Genomic DNA, 18,480 nt, shown 5'->3' with positions numbered 1-18,480 from the left:
GAACCATTGCTCTACTTAGAACACATATTTTCCCTATATTTACATTTTTCTATGAAATTAGACCATTCTAGTACCTTTTTTTTTATGAAATTACTGCATTCCAAGCTTTCATGTTCCAGTCTCATTACATAGATAATTCACATCTACCCAAGTTTTGAACAATATTAGAACGCAACATGAAAATCCTATTAGGTTGAAATGAGAGTTTCTTTAACATTTAAAGGTCAATCTGGTCATTGCACAGAAAATTAATTAATTCTAGTTATCTCCGGATCCTAGCATCGCTCTTCTTTCACTCCGCATCTCCTCTTCACTTCCAGAGTCCACCGGCTCCGATCCCAACTCCCATGGCGCTCTCCATCTCCACGCCCACCTCCTCCTCCCTCGTCCCGGCCTCCCGTCAGGTACTACACCCTCTCTACCCGTCTCCCCTCCTCTGATCCTCTCCAGCAAGCTCCCATTCGCGCAGTTCGGCCGCTCGCCGCCACCGTAGCCACCTGGTCATCTCCCCCTGTTTCACCTGTTCTTGGTCGTTGCTTCAGGTGGTCAGGTTGACTTCGCGGTCGGCAAAGCCTGCGACTTTCAGCCTCCGGAGGCCGCCTCTCGCCGCGGCGGCCGCCGCTGGCAACGCACCCACGTCCCCGGTCAGCGGTACTGCTCCTCTTGGCCCCCAATCAGTGTCCTGTCCTGCGGCTTCTCGTGACGTGTAGCTTTCGACTTTCCTGACTCCCGATTCGCTCTGTTTCGGCGCAGAGGTCGTCACTGAGCTCGACGCGGTGGCCGGCTTCAGCGAGATCGTGCCGGACACCGTCGTGTTCGATGATTTCGAGAGGTACTGTAACAGTCTTCCTGCCTTGTTTTTGTGTCTTGTTGCCCCATTGGATTTGGACATTTGGTGGGTGGGTTGACCGAGGCTGGCGCATTGTGCTGTTATGAACAATCGCAGGTTCGCACCCACGGCAGCCACGGTGAGCTCGTCGCTGCTGCTTGGAATCGCTGGGCTCCCAGACACCAAGTTCAAGGTGAGAAGCTGTCGCGATTCGAATGTTCAGCTATTGAATTAATCCTGCAGTGCAAGAATGACATGGTTCATGTTTGTTGGGGCTGTTTGGTTGTTGCAGAGTGCGATAGATACTGCGCTGGCAGATGGTGAGTGTAACGCATTGGAGAAGCCTGAGGACAGGATGTCCTGTTACCTCACCAAGGTCTGCATGTTTCATATCAGATTTCGCTGTTACTACTGTGATAGACTGATATGATAGCTAGGCAATGTGGGGGATTCTGTGCATCTGAGGGGCTGAATCGGGAAGAACTTTCGCAGGCTCTGGCAAACGTTGGCGCTGAACTAGCTCATCAAGTCCCTGGACGCGTTTCGACTGAAATAGATGCTCGGTTGGCTTATGACACCCAGGGCATTATCCACAGGGTATGAGGTTTTATTTTTCTCTTTTCGTATTGCTTGAATGGAATTTGGTGCATATCTGCAATTATTAATAATTGTATGGACCTTCTGTTAGCATTATAGTTTGTTAACAGAAAACGGTTAAGAAGTTCTTTCTAGCAATGTCTGTATGTCAGCTTTCTTGGCATCTGCAGTTCAACCTGCAATGTAACACTCCAATGCACACAAAAAACAATGGTGATAGCAACAATATTTTGTTCCAGCATATTCTTTTATGTTACCAATGCTAGTGTTTCATATGCAAATATGCACAAGGATAGTTCAGTACTGTCAAGATAGAAAGAAGACTTATTTGTGGCATAACTCCCAAAGTGGGCCAATAGATGTAAGATAGCAGGGATATATTTAGCTGCATGACACTAGTATGGACATATGGATTAGTACTCTTATTACTAAGTTATTTATATGTCTATCGAACACCTCTTAGTTATAACCTTACTTTGATCAAATTATCGTACTAGTAAATTTGATCAATAATTTTTCATGGAACAAGCACTTGTCTGGCTCTGATGGGCTACAGCTGGCAACGAACAAAACACTAGCTGTTTGCTTGATATACAATTGTACAGTGCAGACGTGCAGTATAAAGTTGTGATTTCTGACAGAACAATATTTCTGAGACTTCAAATATGCATTTTTTAAACTCTTGAGCGACCTTTGAACACATTTTAGTCATCAGACAGTCAAATTCTCTCATGCTCATATTATCAACAATTCGACACCTCACTTTTTTTTAAAAAAAAGTTCAACATCTCTATGCTACCATCATAGCAATCAATATTACTGATTTCTACCAGTTGCACACATTTTTTTTATTCACATTCTCATTATCATACAGATCACACTTTTTACAATTTAACAGAAATGGCGACTTAATGTTTAAATAACTGTTCCTAAACCTCAGCACAAGGATACGGGCATATCAAGATATTTGCTATCTGAGTAATTGTACTCAAAGATTGTTCTTATCCTTGACCTTGTTGCTGATGCTTGTGACTAAGCATGGCTATTGGATATGCTTTGAGAAAAATATCTGTGCTTCTTCTCCTTTTTTACTGAAAAACGTCTGCGCTTATCAGTCACAATTTCCTTAAAACTCGTATCTTTGTATATTTAGGTGCATGAACTGTTGAATCTATACAACCAGCATGATGTCTCAACTGACCGCCTGTTATTCAAAATTCCTGCTACATGGCAAGTAAGTATGCAATGCACTACTCTAAGTTCTGCCTTGTTGTACCTTCTGTCTCGATAAATTTTTGCTTCCAACTTGTTTATCATCAGGGCATAGAGGCCTCAAGGTTGCTTGAATCTGAAGGAGTTCAAACACATCTAACATTTGTTTACAGGTAATATACAAAACATTTTGTATAATTTGCTCCTTATTCTATAGCTTAATGGTTAGAGCAGGGTACTATATGGACATTTTCCCCCCACTTCGCAACATTTTTATGTTACAATATTTGGGTGCTTAGCAGTACCCCCTTCTTTAAAGTGGAGCATGAAAACAAGCTATTGGCAATCTGCTTGGATTTTCATATTATGCTTTTACATGGAGTGGTATTCTGTTGAGTTCATCTTGTGGATAATAATTATTCAGGCTTACTGTTAATCAGGAAGAACAAGTTTGGAACTAAAGCACCTGCTATAGTGCAAGTTTGGCCCTTTACTTTACAGTTTTATATAAGATGAAAAATAACTTGGAGCTTATATACATCTTTTGTTTTGTGGCTGACCATTCTTGCCCAGTTTCGCACAAGCAGCAGCGGCAGCACAAGCTGGTGCATCTGTTGTACAGATATTTGTGGGGCGGTTGCGGGTAAATTTATCAAGCCATCTTTTACCATGACTCTCTTCTAAAACAGTATGTTGTGCTAACCACAAACTACCCAGGATTGGGCAAGGAATCACTCTGGTGATCCAGAGATAGATGAGGCTCTGAAGAAGGGAGAAGATGCAGGGCTTGCTTTGGTTAGTTTCAGTTCTTTTATCTTTTAGTTACTTATGCACGATTATATCAACATAAAAGAAATTTGAAGAATCAAATGTCTGGAAACAGGAGCTTCAACCTGCAACTTTACTGACTTACAGTAGTTTTTGTGCTTGCTGCCTGTCTATTAAGCTAAAAAACAAAGGAATAGATTGGGAGTTCTTCTACTCAGCTGTCAGGAAGTAATTTTGAGTTATCTTTGAGTCAATTTTAGCGTTTGTCATTTTTTATCATCCCATATCATGTAGAGAATTAGGGAAACACCTCATGCCTTTTTTTTTTTTGGGGGGGGGGGGGACTTTCATATATATAGATATCAGATACAACTTGGAGGTACAAGTAACATGATATACATGTGTTACACTATACATATCTCTAATACATCATTTGATTAATATCAGCAGATAATGTGTTGGTATTTTAGTTTCCTTACGGTAATGCAGTATAAGTGAGTAATTAACAAGACTAACATAGGTGGATAACTATGGTGCTTAGTATTAAGGTAGTCATCAATAAGGGAGTTACTTCTTATAGATGAGCTGTACACTTGCAATTTCTGCTACTAAGCTAGAGTTTATAACTTCATATATTTGTGGGTTATAATCCAGGCGAAGAAAGTATATGCCTATATTCACAGAAATGGGTACAAAACAAAGTTGATGGTTGCTGCCATACGGAACAAGCAGGACGTATTTAGCCTTCTGGGGTAATTTTTTGTTGTTGTATTACTTGTTTTTGCTGGATATTGGATACAAATTCACAAGTCATTGTCACTAACATGGAACTAATGTTTCTTAAATGTAGGATTGATTACATCATCGCACCACTGAAGATATTGCAGTCTCTGGAAGAATCTGTCACCGATCCTGATGTGAAGTACGGTTATGTCCCAAAGTTGACCCCTGCTATTGGCAAGACGTACAACTTCACTGAAGAGGAGGTTCGTGCACTCATGGATTTGTTCCAAATTCACATATCTGAAGTTCTGAACCGCTTAATTGGCAAATAACTTAATGATGATCAGTAATCATGCATTGTTTAGATTTTTTTTAAAAGGGCACCTTTGAGTACTCCACTAATTGTTCCCAATAGGAACCATTGCAAGTGTGATGTTGTATGTCAATTTATATTGTCTTCACCAGGCTTGTGCATTTCCGCTAGACGAATATAGAGAGATATGGTAGCAGAGAGTTGTGTAGAAGGACCAGGACATATCTGTAGGATCCTTTTATAGAACTCTCTGCAAGGGAAAACTCTGTTTCCAGAATTGATGAATGAGAATGACTCCCTGCTAGTCTGATGAAAATAAAAGTCTCTGATAAGTGCCAACCTTAATCAAGATAAAATAAAGCCAAGAAAAGAAAAAAAAACTGATCAGTTCTCTACTTTTTTTTAATCTTGTATCTTTATGCTGATTGATTGTTCATTTCCGATAAATGGTGTTTGCAGCTTGTGAAGTGGGACCAGTTGAGCCTATCAGCTGCGATGGGGCCAGCTGCTGAAGAACTGCTTGCTTCAGGACTAGAGGGATATGTGAACCAAGCACGCCGCGTTGAGGAGCTCTTCGGGAAGATCTGGCCACCTCCCAATGTTTAATAACGCCTTGCCGCGCCACAGTTTTCAGTTCCAACAGAGAGCAATAACAACCGGCAAGGGAACAACACTTCGCTTGCTTGCCACTGGTTCTCCAATGTGATTTGCCTGGCAGTCCCACAATGCTGTGCAAAAGACGTTTTGCTTCTTCTTTTGGATCCTACAAGGGGCGCTTCAGTGTTTTCGTGAACTTGCATTGTGTATTGTGTTTTTGTGATTCAAACGATGTACTAAACTGATGAGAACCTGTCTCCTGATATTCCCTGCATCTTCAAATGTCCTGGTACTGCTACCAAACAGCTTCTTGGTTCAGGTGGCAATGTGCCAATGTGCCAATGTTGTTCCATGAGAATCCTCCATCCAACTATTCCAACACCACCTAAGCTGCAGTTACATGATTATCTGTCTGCTATCAAAAGCCATTCTATGCTAGTTAGCCAAGTTCATGTTTTCAAGATACAATCGCCCACCTAACATCAAAACTCTGTTGTGAAGCATCATGCTGAATGTATGAATTTACCATATGCTTCTGTTACTTGGCCTGTTTTTATTGTTATGTGTGTGTAAGTAAGCGATTGGTAGGTGGTATATGCGGATTAGAAGGAGGTGTAACCTATTGTTTGGTCAAAGTTTGTCGATGAAGGTCGGCAGGGCAGGCCGGTGGTTCACGCTGATACGGTGGGTGGAGCAAGCAATGAACCGGTGGACGGAGGAGCCAAAAATATTTCTCATTTTTGGCTTTTCATCTATATTTCAATTTCGACACCCATCTTTCTTTGCTCGTAGCGTTTAGTTTCCTTCTTGTGGAGTTTGCGTTTTTTTTTTTTGCCTTGTAATTTTGTTTCAATTTTTTTTGCCTTGTAAACGTCCTCTCAAGTCGTGAAAGTTAACTAACCCCAAATTTTATTAGTGTATTTTTTCTCTTATAGGCAAACTAACATCAAAGCAAGCAGGGTCTAAACGGGCCTCAATAACGTACTGCTATAGGCAAACGTGGCATCATGGCTAGCAAGCTTGCATGCAACAGGCACAATCAGTAGTAACAAACAAAACTACTATGCATGTAGCTCTTTCCTCAATCCTGTAATATAGTTTATTTTAACATTCAAAATTTATTCTAAAATATGATACATTCTACAAAACTCATTTTTATATTAAATACTTTATATTTATCAGTTAATCACCATTAATCAAGTTGATGATAACGTTTGATTAGGAAATAAAATGAGGGTACATGTGTTTTTTTATGTTTTCTCTTAATTTATTTTAATATTTATAGAATGTACTATATTAGAGGACAAAGGGAGTATGCTAATAGATAGTGTGAAATATACATGCACTTGCACATGAATACCCCTAAAGCCGGTGGTTCATTGGTGGAGCTAACGCTCAAAGCAAGCAGGGGCCAAACGGGCCTCAAGAACACACTGCTACAGGCAAGCATGACACTATAGCTAACAAGCTTGCATGCATCGGGCATCTAGTCAGTAGTAAAAAAACAACTATGCCAGTAAACGATGTGAAAATATACTTGCACTTGCACATGAGACCATGAAACTTGATGTACGACAAAGAGGGGCCATGGCCCCCTATGGCCCTAACGTAGCTCCACCAGTGATATCTATCCTTTCTACTGACACTGGCTTGAAAGACCCTATACACGACTTGCAATATCTGTATTATATTATCCTTAGCAGTAAATAAATAAAAGGCACATTTGAAATTTTCTGTTCATTCATAATTGCTCTTGCAAATCCCTCTTCTCTAATAGAAGATGAGCATTCCTAGGTAAGGATATTTGTGTAAAGCGTCATGTCATTTTTACTATTGCTACATCGACGTAACCAACTTGTTACTGTCTTTTCACATACATGACCCACCATGTAGTGTCGAGGTAGTTAATTTATTACCATCTTTGCACATTCATAGCCCATATAGTGTTTTATGTAATAAGGATTAGTTAGATTAGGTATATTGTTATAAATATATAAATATGATAAAATATACACACTCTGTTGTTAGTGTCGTTTTCTGATGAGATGGTAGCTCCATGATCAATTTGACCATTAATACTCACTAGAAAAGCTGTAAACATGACTTGAGATATCGTGGCGCATCATTTGATTCAAACCCACAAACAATATCATACATTTGTTATTTTGTAATTATTACCATTATCCTTAGCCATAAATAAAAATGCAACTTTGTGATATCCTCTTCCAAAAGAAAAATGAGCACTCTTAAGCAAGGACATTTGTGTAAAAACAACATGTTGCCTTACCATCGTAACCAATTTTTTTACTACCTTTGCATACACATGACCATCTATATATTTTTTCTGAATATGATAAGGACTAGTCGAATTGCTCGAGCTGCTCTAAGTCAATGTTCACCATCAAACTATAAGAACATAATACGTACAAGGCATATTGACGTTACTACATCACATATGACAACACGTACAACAACCGTACGCGTATATGTAACCGTCTTTACCATAAACGCATGCTACATACATAACCGACTTATCCCATAAAAGCACGTTGTGTTATACTCACCGAGCTCCGCAAATGCGTTTCTCCGAGGTGGCAACTAACACGCCTAATCTGGACCGATGGATCCTCCACGGACCATCCAAACACACCTCTTGCCCTACCTTTTTTGTTGCACAACAATTAATTCAAAACCCAAACCACCACGCACATATCATATATCTCTAGCCATAAATAAAGAGATGGCATGACATCTCTAGTGAGAGTTCCTTTTGCTGATACATACATTCATATGCTGGTTTTGTGTCTCTCTACATTTGCTTTTTTATCTCTCCTCTGCTCTCCGTCCCTTCTTTTTCCGCTTTTTTATACCCCCAGCAACAAAAACCCCACACCACGAGAGAGAAGAGAGAGGGAGAGAGGCCAAAAACCCCCCTTGGCAAGGCAAAGCAGGGCTCGGCGCAGACGAGAGAGTACGCAGGACGTACGAGAGGGAGGGAGTTGGTAGAGCGCGGCGCGCACGCCACAACTAGCGCAGGAGAAGCGAGAGAACCATCCCATGGCGGCGGCGGCGATGACGGTCGCCGTGGTGCTCGCGGCCGTCGTGGCCGCGGCGGCGACGGCGGAGGTGCGCTGGGAGGTGGCGTACCTCACCGTGGAGCCCCTCGGCCCCGCGCAGAAGGCGCGTACTTCTTGTCGCCACCACCTCTGTTTCTCTCTGTTCTTGTGTCTCTGCTGTCTGAAAGTTCTTGATTTCTACCGGAAAAAAAAAGTTTTCGATTTGCTTGAAAATTTTACGTGTTCTTTTTTCTTCGCTCTGTATTTTCTTTTTACGCCTCTTGGCTTCGTAAGATCTTGATCTTTCGGGAAGAAAAAAAAGAATCGCCATATATGTCTTTTTAGATGTTTTGATTGATTTTTGGCGGACGTTTGTTCGTTGGTTCGATCGACGTGTGCTTGTCTCAAAAACGCATCCTTTACTTTATTTTCTCTTCTTCGCGCGAGCAGTTTCGTCGAAACGATCTTCATCGTGGTCGCTTCGTTTGCGATTTCGTTGTCTTGTAAACGTTTCGAAACGCTCGGGCTCCTCCGAAAACAAATTAAATCCGCCGTTGATGCTGCAAGGACACTCTTTTTTGGTCGTGATATGTGTTCTTCAGACCTTTTTTTTTTTGGCGAAATTTTACTTGATTTTTGTGGCGCATGGCCGAAAGATTTCTTGCGCTGTGTGTGCCTGTCTAAAGATCTCTCCTTTGTGAATGAACCATTTCAAAGCCCAAAGGTTCATTTTGTTTTTTTGGCAAACAATCAATATGAGATACTGAGATCTTGTACTCTGTTTTTTTGTCATTTTTTTTGGTTTTTAATACAGTAGAGGAGTTTCGTCATGTGGGTTATGGCAGGGCTTGATGAGACGCAAAAATTCTGAGAACACGCATTTTTTTTCTCTCTTCAGGTGATTGGGATAAACAACCAGTTCCCGGGTCCTCTCTTGAACGTGACGACGAACCAGAACGTGAGGGTGAACGTCCAGAACAACCTTGACGAGCCCCTCCTCATCACCTGGTACTTACTTACTACTGATGATGCCTCTTGCCTCTCTGATCACTTCATTTTGATGCAGTCGATCTTAAGTAGTAGTAGTAGTCCTATCACGTGAAGCAAAATTAGTTTCTTGGGATTTTTTTTTATTCCACACATGCATTTTCATTTTATACCAAATTAAAAAAAAAAACTTGACGAGTCAAATTATGTCAGTAGCCAAATCTATGGTTTCCTTCCATCTCTGATGGGCCTGCACTTCCATTTCTGCGCTTCCTCTTTGCCTTCCTATATTTGCCATAAAACGTGCCATATTTTGCGTAGTGCATTTGAGACATTTATGGGCTTAATTGATCATGACATATAGGCATATACGGACAGGAATATCATGTTTTTTCCAGCAGATTGGTTCAGGTGCATGCATCTGTGCGGCATCATAACATTTATTTATATCCAGATAGTTCATACCACCACTAAAAAAATGATTTTACAAGACACCACCTAAATATTAATCGTGTCGGTTGCAAAATCCAACTGCCTCATAAAATGGTTGATGATTTTTGAACACGGTTATTTTTATTTATCGAAGCAGTCACGATTAAACGTCTCGTAAATAGATTTACGAGAGCAGTAAAAAAATAACCACCTACTACAATTAATTTCAAAAAATGGAGACTAATTTCGAAGTTGGAAAACCTAAAAGGCCCGCTTGGGTTAATATGACCAAGCCTACAAAAAATTAGAAAAAAAACCACCGCAAGCCCGTAAGCAGGCCATAGTATATAAATGAAATGAAATCCTAGCCCACCTACAATCCCCACTCTCTCTCTCTCTCACTCAGCCGTCAACGCCTCTTCTTCTTTCTTCACCTCTTTGCGAGCTCGCAGGCGGAGGGCGGCAGAGGTCAAATCCACGACACCTCTTCTCAGCGCACAACGAAGGGTGGTGGGGTGCCACGCGCTCCACGCGGGCGCGGCCTTGCCTCTCGTGGCAGCCGGGTTGCTGCCTTGACGGTGGCATACCTCGGCGCCACCCTCTCTCCTCTCCCCCTCCTACGGTGTGCCGCCCGGGGAGGTCGGACCTAGTAGTGGCATGGTGCAGGGAGGCCAAATCTGATGATGGCATGGCGCGGGAGTTGTCTCTCTCCTCCCTCTAGCATGTGAGGAGCCAGATCCTAGTGGTGACGGCTCGCGTGGGGGCTAGATCCACCGGCGGGACGTGCGGGGAGGCCTCTCCTGTTTGCATCGACGCTTGGAGGAGCTAGATCCGGCTACAACAGCGCTCGGAGGAGGTGGATCCAGCTGCAGTGTGCAGGGGAGGCCTGCAGTGGTGGTGGGGCCCGCACAGAGCAGGCGGGCTCTGAAACAATCTCGCTGGTGGGTTTTCTTTTTAATGGATTTTTGTAGGTAGGCCCTCGAACCACCTCAGAAAAAAGTGATTTACACAAGTCTTTCGTCTTAGGCGAGCACGATGCCCACCTTGATAAACCGAAATTATCCGTCTGCAATAAAAATACTATAGTCATGTAGCAAAATGTTAGTATTTGCTCTAGTGACTGAAGATGCAACGGTTTCTATTATTTTTAGATATATCTGTGTTCTTGAATTACATCTGTACCAAATAAAATCTGCATAACATTTTCTAGCCATGCTATCTCCTTATAGATTATCATATCACTTTTTACTACCAAATAAATTTGCAGATGTTAGACCATCCTTGGAAACATGATTGAAATGCTTAATACCTGAGGGTTGCTTTTGCAATTCCTTTTTTTTTCAAAAACTGAACTCATTGGCGCCAATTTTCTCCTCTGGCAATTGGCAACTGAACTAGTTTGCTCACTTATCTCTTTTCCATGGGAATGGCAGGGACGGAATCCAGATGAGGATGAACTCGTGGCAGGACGGCGTGATGGGCACCAACTGCCCCATACCTCCGGGATGGAACTGGACCTACGAGTTCCAGCTCAAGGACCAGATCGGCAGTTTCTTCTACTTCCCGTCGCTCGGCCTCCAGCGAGCTGCCGGCGGGTTTGGCCCTATCACTGTCAACAATCGTGCAACCGTGCCCCTCCCCTTCGACCACCCTCATGGCGATATCACCCTGTTCATTGGGGATTGGTACACCAAGAGCCACGTTGTAAGAGCTTTGTTTTTGTGCCTGTTAATGCAATCTGGATGGTTTATCTATTTGTTTCTGAGATAGTCGGGGAAAATATTGCACTTTCTTGATCTTTGGTGGCACAATGATCTCGATTTTCACTGAAAATGGAGTTGTTGCACAGTATTTAGCTTGGTAGTTGAATAAGCTTTTGCATATTCTTCTTGTAATTTGAGTATTCTATCCCATGTAGGAACTAAGGAACATGCTAGATGACGGTCAGGATCTAGGGGCACCAGATGGCATTCTGATTAATGGAAGGGCACCTTACAGATATGACAGTGCACTGGTTCCGGATGGCCTTCAGTATGAAACTGTTGGAGTTGAGCCAGGTTGGCTTTGGTCAAACTTTTACTTGCAAATTTGCAGCTCTATGTGCAATTTTTATAAAATAGAATCATACACCCATGCTGAATGCTCGAAGTTATGTTTGTATGCTAGTTATATTTCAAACATCTCTTACTTTGGTAGCACAAAAGGTTGGATTTTATCAGTCACTGATGTGAAGTGGAAATGAGTGGAAGTAGGAATGCAGCTTAGCAGTCAATCTTTATCTGCATTACTATAACACCACCATATGTATCATGAGTCACGTGAAGTCTGATGCTCTGAATACTTGTAACAGGCAAAACATATCGCTTCCGTGTCCACAATGTTGGCATCTCAACTAGCCTCAACTTCAGGATCCAGAATCACAACATGCGTCTGGTAGAGACTGAAGGAACCTATACCAATCAGCAGAACTACACCAACCTAGACATCCATGTGGGACAGTCTTACTCTTTCTTGGTAACCATGGATCAGAATGCAAGCACCGACTACTACATTGTGGCGAGCCCAAGGTTTAGCAATCCTAGATGGCATGAAGTAGCTGGTGTAGCCATTCTTCAGTACTCAAACTCCAAGGGCAGGGCTTCTGGCAGCCTCCCTGATGCTCCAAATGATCACTATGACAAGTACTACTCCATGAACCAGGCAAGGTCCATCAGGTATTATGTTCACAAGAGTACAGTATTACGTTCTTCAGTTCTTGGCATGGAAATTCATTTCTGATCTTGTGTTAAGGTGGACTCTGATTTTCATTTAGCTTAACTGATTGTTCTCCTGTATTTGAAGTTGTCATTTGTTTTTCTATATTTGTTATAATGATATCCATATGTTCTCCATCAAGAGCCATTGATATTATTGTTGTTTCAGAATGAACACAAGCGCTGGTGCTGCTCGTCCAAACCCACAGGGATCATTCCACTATGGATCGATCAACATCACTCAGACCTTTGTTCTCAAGAACGAGCAACCCTTGAGCATCAATGGAAAGCGTCGGAGGACTATCAACAGGGTGTCATACTCTCCTCCAGAGACACCACTGAGGCTTGCTGACCTCCATAACCTAACTGGAGTCTACACAGCTGACTTCCCTGCAATGCCCAGCAATGCTCCAGCAAGGATAGCTTCATCTGTGCTGAACGCATCCTACAAGGGTTTCCTAGAGATCGTTTTCCAGAACAATGACACTGATGTCCAGACCTACCATCTTGATGGCTACTCATTCTTTGTTGTTGGGTACGTGCTGAACCGTCACAATCTTCAGTTTTAACCAATGTATATCAGCCTGTGAACATCTGAAAAGAACACCACCTTCCTGTGAATTTCAGGATGAATTATTTTTTTGATGAAATTTCAGGATGAATTATGGCGAGTGGACACCAGACAGGAGGAATGAATACAACAAGTGGGATGCCATCTCTCGTTGCACCACTCAGGTATACAACCTTTCCAAGACACATCTGATAATGTGCCAAAAGTTCTGTACTTCACATTAGCTGTTCCATTGGTAATTCTGAAGAACACAAATTTCTGAATATTTGCAATGACAAACAGGCCTTCCCCGGGGGCTGGACTGCGGTCCTAGTCTCACTTGACAATGTTGGTATCTGGAATCTGCGTGCTGAAAAGCTGGATAACTGGTACAGAGGGCAGGAGGTCTATGTGAAGGTTGCTGATCCACTGGGCTACAACATCACTGAAATGGTCATCCCGGATAATGCCCTGTACTGTGGTCTACTGAAGGAGAGGCAAAAGTATGTCTCAGCATGTCTCTTTTCACCTAATGCAGTGTTATATTTTACTGTTCTTGACCTGCAACTCACATCCTGCTCCAAAAACCCTGCAGGCCACAGGTTCATGAGTCAAACAGCAAGTCGTCGGCGCAAGGAGATGCTGGATGGAGCTACAAACTCCTCGCAACCATGATGCTGGTCGTCGCAGCTGTGATCTTCAGTTGATTCTTTCAAAGTTTTTTGCTAGATTTTTGCGTAGAAGAAATAGAACATTGAAACATCTACCTTACAAGTTCAGCATAGGGTAATTTGTGGAGATAGGATCTGGTGATGACTCTCAAGCTGGTTGATAGTGTAGGACAACTTGAAATGATGTTTGTGGAAAAGGCAAGAAGCATGATACTTAAGTGAGAATTTAACAAAACCCAGTGCGTGTTCTGATTTGTATCGCCGCAGTTTGTCCTGAGTTTTTTTTTTATATATTTTTTATTTTTTTTTTTGGGCAAGGAGTTTGTCCTGAAGTTAACAGTTTCATGTCTCGTTGCTTAACTGGCATTTTCACATTATATGATGAAGGCATAGTCGCCTGGCATTATTGCTGCTTCACAAGATATCTTTGAATCTGAACTTCATTTTGACACGAACCACTCGCAACCCAGGTAAACTCCATCAAGACTAACAGATTGCAGCAAACGTACAAAAAGCAAAACAATATCAATAAATTTGTACTGGTGCAGTATTCTTATTGCCCACGTGAAACATTGTGCCTTCATTAGTTTGTCAGAGTTTACACAAAGGTGGACGTAAATATGTGAACCCATGCAATTGTAGCTTGCTCGTGATTCAAATACCAGTAACAAAAAAATTAATCTTCTATGGGCCACGCTTAATACCTGTAGAGAAAAGAGCAAACCACACTAGATTTGTTTGAGCAATTGCAACCAGCCGTTCAGTTCACAGATCATCAATAATTTAGCAAGATTTTTCAATCACTGGCCTAAACATGAAAATTTCACGTGTCCATTACATTTTAGAGCATGCAAAGCAAGCTTCAGGAATACCAATGATCGAAATCACGTGGATTGGTACACAGCACACTGCTACAGTAAAAGTACATGCCATCTGCTCGCAGTTCCCAGCATGTGGTTCATTGAGTTGTCCTCCAGAAAGATATAGATGCCTATGAAAACTGGTCTAACAACAAAACACCAGAGCAACATGCTGGTTTTGTACTTGAGGAGTTCAGGTTATACTATCTGCAGGACATGCTCACCTAAGCGTTCTAAGCAGCAAAAAGTCAATTCAGGAAAAATAGCCAAGCTGGTGTTCCAGCAATCGATATCTAATGGATATTGCAGCACCTGTTTCTACCATTGTGGTTAGTAGAGCCCAGGCCACTAGCTGCGCCTGTAGATATTGTCAATGTCAAGAGGTTCATCGCCTATAATCCTTTTTACTTGATTAACCCATGTCAGTTTGATCTTTCAAGGCTTGACCTTGGTAAGAAGTTTTCTACATCTACATAAAACGTTGTGAAGTCAAGTATCTACTAGCTTCCGGCAAATTGTCATCCCATCTCCAATAGGCACCTGCAAGTGTCCCAAATAAAATAATGCCATTGTCAGTAAATGTAGCATGCTGATGTTGCAGTACTGCTACAAATCACAATATTCTGAACGACAGAAAACTGTGCAGGCTTTTCAAAGATCCTATGAAAATGCAATTCACCAAATAACAAAATATAACAAGGAGGGAAAAGAATACCATGCTGATATCAACACGCTTGTCCTCCAAAACTTTCTTATTGAAGTTCCTTATACTGATTGTCTTTGGGTCATCAACCTGAAAAAAGCCAGATGTGCTAAATATGATGTGTACCATATAACATAACTTGTGTAAATCTAAAAGACATTATAACTGACCAGTGGATCAGCAACCCTTCCATACCAAAGGACATTGTCCATTACAATTAAACCACCAACTCTTACCTATAGAAGAAAACAGAACTCTCAACACATAAAGCAACATAAGTCCATAAATGCTACTATTTTATATAAATGAATTATAAACCAATATAGATAACAAAGGTTCTTAAAAATGATTTCTTCAAACATTATAAGTGGCATGAAGAGTTAAAAAGGGAAAACATTATGGGGGAAGGTACAAAAAGCAGCATGTGTTTTACATATATCCAATTGATGAAACATATGCTCGATCTTACCAGCTTTAGTAGAAGCTCAAAATATTCCTCATACATTTTCTTGTCTGCATCAACAAATGCGAAGTCATAGCTAGAAAAGATGGAAAAGTAAAGGTTAGAAGATAGAAATTTAAGAGCTACTTAGTTGATGATGGATCATAAAAAACTATCAGCATACCTGGAAGCTTCGCCACAATCAAGTAGTGATCTTAGAGAATCCGCAGCTAAAGCATGTTTCACATTAATCTATGAATTTTTATGCATTGCTCAGCACAGAAATTTTAGAGCGCAAAAGCATAAATGGATTCTACCACATAATATTAATTATTACAATTGTAGGACAGTTCCAGATACTCAGTGTTTTCAACTTTAAATGAATAGAGATGGTTATGAAAGAAAATTACTGCTTAATATCATCAAGATTAGATTTCTAATGAAACAGATGCAATATGCAGTTTACCCATTTTTTTTCCTAATTTCATTCACTACTGTGCAGAACTCAATAGCCAGTACAATGTAAAACAAATATGAGGACAATGAAACAGATATCACAAATAAAATAAATGAGCACGAAAAATAGTTTTGCTTGGAATAATTTTCCAATTTGCACAAAAAAGGTTATTGGACTACTTTAAGCATCTTTAATTTGTTATGCAAAAAAAAAAACTCAAGCTGACTTAAAGACCATACACATTTGATTTAACTTCCTATCTCAGGCATAAGAGGTGAATAGTAATATAAATTACCTTCTGTGCAACACCAGCACGTTGGTAGTACTTCTTGGCAACTTCTAGGCATCTTTCATCCCTCTCACAAGCAACCAAGTGACCACATTCAGGTAGGGCTAGTGCAACAGCTAATGATGAATACCCCTATACAAAGATGAAAGCACCACTAAGACACAGACAACGGGATTTGCAATATTTTGGAATTTCTGTATACATGAAGTTGTTTTCCACAAGGTGTATGATGAATGTTTTTCGTTGCAACACATGAACCTATTGTCCATTAAAGAAGAAGGAAAGCTTACGCAAGTTGCAGGATTCAGCATTACAGCACTACTATTTACTTTGATTATAAATATAGTATACTTTCAACATGCTGCAACGTATACAATGGAAAATTTCATGGCTAAACACTAGACAGGACATACCAAATTGTTTGTTTGTCACAACGAACATTTTTACCCACTCATATATGCTTAGTGACACAAACACCATACTTCTTATGGTAGCTAATAACATCAACAATTCTATGGGAAGCTTTATATGTGCAAGTCTATACATTTCCTCAACATTTGAAGGAAGCTGTCCACTCTAGAAAGCCAAGGCTTAGCTGATGTAGGCCTTAACATTGCTAGTTTGCCATAAAACACTCAAATTCCACGAAGAAAAAGTGGATTGCTATTGTTTTGTTTTTCTGACTGGGTGTGGATGGTAGGAAAATCCAAAATGGTAAAGTAATCAGTTAACATACAGTGAACACACCAACTTCAATGCAACGCTTCGCCCCAAGAATTTGCACAAGCATTGCCAACAGCTGAGCCTGAGCGGGAGAAACCTACAAAGACAAAGGCACCATATTAGACAGCCAATGGGCACTTTTCTTTAGCTTGCTTCTTGAAAATATACACAAAATTTGAACTGTATAGTAGCTACAGAAACCATCATAATATTTTCAGCGAAAAGACTGCAAAAGGCAAATTATATTTGATATGCTAAAAGAAGACCAAGGTGATTCAAGGGAATAGCAAGAAACTGCAACTAATCCCAACAGTAGGCTCAGCAGAACAACAGGCATACATGTATTTTGCCTAATAATAACTTCCAAAAATATACTTGTAGAAACAACTAAATGCATGCCACCAAAACAATTACAGTACAGTACAGTTCGTTGCATGCATATGCAGAATGCAATGTGGAAGCGTCAGTGCGATAGTCCAACCAAATGCCAGCCTTATCATGACAATTTGGAGAACTAAATGATAATGACAAGCGTTGAAGAACTGCAAATGCAATACCGACTTTACATCAGAGGTGCTTGGCGTTCCGAGTTTTGGAACTTGAACAGACTACTGTGACATTCTTGCAGAACCATAGCACTTCATCTATGCAACGAAGTCGACGGGAACAGCAAAATGGGTAGTACGACAGTTCATCGGTATCATGCTATGCATTGCCACGCACCTGCATCTGGCTCCCTCTCATAGCCGCGGTCTCCTCGCGAAGCTCCCGTAGAATCTGGAACCATCGAGGACGGGGCACTCAGTCAGAACCTAGCGTGACTGACCCCCAAAATTAGTGGCGAATTGGCTCCAAACAGGAACGGGTAGATAGAGAGAGTGGCGCACGGGGTGCTCGCGGACGTTGGCGAGGAGGTAGTCGTAGAGTGGCGGCGTCATCCCGAGCTGCTTCCGCCCGCGCCGCGCCTCCTCCACCGCCGTCGCCGCCGTCGCCGCCGTCGCCGCCGCAGCGGAGGAGTGGTGGGAGGAGCACAGGCGGCGTACGAGGCATGCTGGCGCGCCGCGGCGGCGCAGGCTGGAGGATACGGCGGCGGCGGCGCCCGGGGACAGGACCAGAGCTCGGAGGGCGCGGGAAGGCGCGGCGACCGCCGGCGGAGGAAGAGGGAGAGGAAGGGCGGAAGCGGCCGCGGCCGCGGCGAGGCGAGGCGACATGTTTCGTGGCCCACACGTCAGTGACCGCACGCCCGCGCTACTGGTTTCTTTGGGATAACGCGAAGCCGTTTTGCTCCCCAGCCAGAAGGGCCCACGTGGCAGTGATATAAGTTGCTCGCCTATTCCTAGGACTAGGATACGGACTAAAAAAACATTATTATGAGATATAAAGGTAAATAACGTATTTAATGGTGAAGTATGCATTAAAATCTTTCAAATTACACAAGTACACGGACGTCCAACGGACATGCACACTCACCTCAAAACAACTACACAAACGCATCTCTAACAACTTGGTAAAATTCAC

At 41.9% G+C, this 18,480-nt stretch overlaps 3 protein-coding genes across 3 annotated transcripts; 2 read left to right on the top strand and 1 right to left on the bottom strand.

The window, feature by feature from the left end:
• Positions 281 to 5,446, top strand: LOC8076588 (transaldolase). Its single transcript, XM_002445024.2, has 13 exons — positions 281 to 404; positions 543 to 651; positions 754 to 832; positions 947 to 1,022; positions 1,122 to 1,205; positions 1,322 to 1,426; positions 2,580 to 2,660; positions 2,747 to 2,811; positions 3,212 to 3,281; positions 3,356 to 3,433; positions 4,061 to 4,158; positions 4,257 to 4,392; positions 4,902 to 5,446. The coding sequence occupies exons 1-13, from the start codon at positions 348 to 350 to the stop codon at positions 5,046 to 5,048; spliced, it is 1,185 nt and encodes a 394-aa protein (XP_002445069.1). The 5' UTR covers positions 281 to 347; the 3' UTR covers positions 5,049 to 5,446.
• LOC8067849 (monocopper oxidase-like protein SKU5) lies at positions 10,305 to 13,910 on the top strand. The gene is made up of 8 exons (XM_021465476.1): positions 10,305 to 10,455; positions 10,948 to 11,218; positions 11,433 to 11,571; positions 11,865 to 12,228; positions 12,437 to 12,802; positions 12,924 to 13,002; positions 13,121 to 13,320; positions 13,413 to 13,910. Exons 2-8 carry the CDS (start codon positions 10,961 to 10,963, stop codon positions 13,522 to 13,524), a joined length of 1,518 nt encoding a protein of 505 aa, XP_021321151.1. The 5' UTR covers positions 10,305 to 10,455; positions 10,948 to 10,960; the 3' UTR covers positions 13,525 to 13,910.
• LOC8076587 (O-methyltransferase MdmC) lies at positions 14,253 to 18,218 on the bottom strand. Its single transcript, XM_002443826.2, has 9 exons — positions 17,850 to 18,218; positions 17,686 to 17,739; positions 16,976 to 17,059; positions 16,246 to 16,371; positions 15,678 to 15,745; positions 15,521 to 15,590; positions 15,222 to 15,287; positions 15,064 to 15,141; positions 14,253 to 14,888 (listed from the first exon to the last, which is right to left on the bottom strand). The coding sequence occupies exons 1-9, from the start codon at positions 18,171 to 18,173 to the stop codon at positions 14,838 to 14,840; spliced, it is 921 nt and encodes a 306-aa protein (XP_002443871.1). The 5' UTR covers positions 18,174 to 18,218; the 3' UTR covers positions 14,253 to 14,837.

The sequence above is a fragment of the Sorghum bicolor genome, chromosome 7, assembly GCF_000003195.3.
Source record: "Sorghum bicolor cultivar BTx623 chromosome 7, Sorghum_bicolor_NCBIv3, whole genome shotgun sequence".
Taxonomy (NCBI): domain Eukaryota; kingdom Viridiplantae; phylum Streptophyta; class Magnoliopsida; order Poales; family Poaceae; genus Sorghum; species Sorghum bicolor.
The sequence above is the reverse complement of the archived record's forward strand: the minus strand, read 5'-3'. Positions and strand labels throughout refer to the sequence as shown.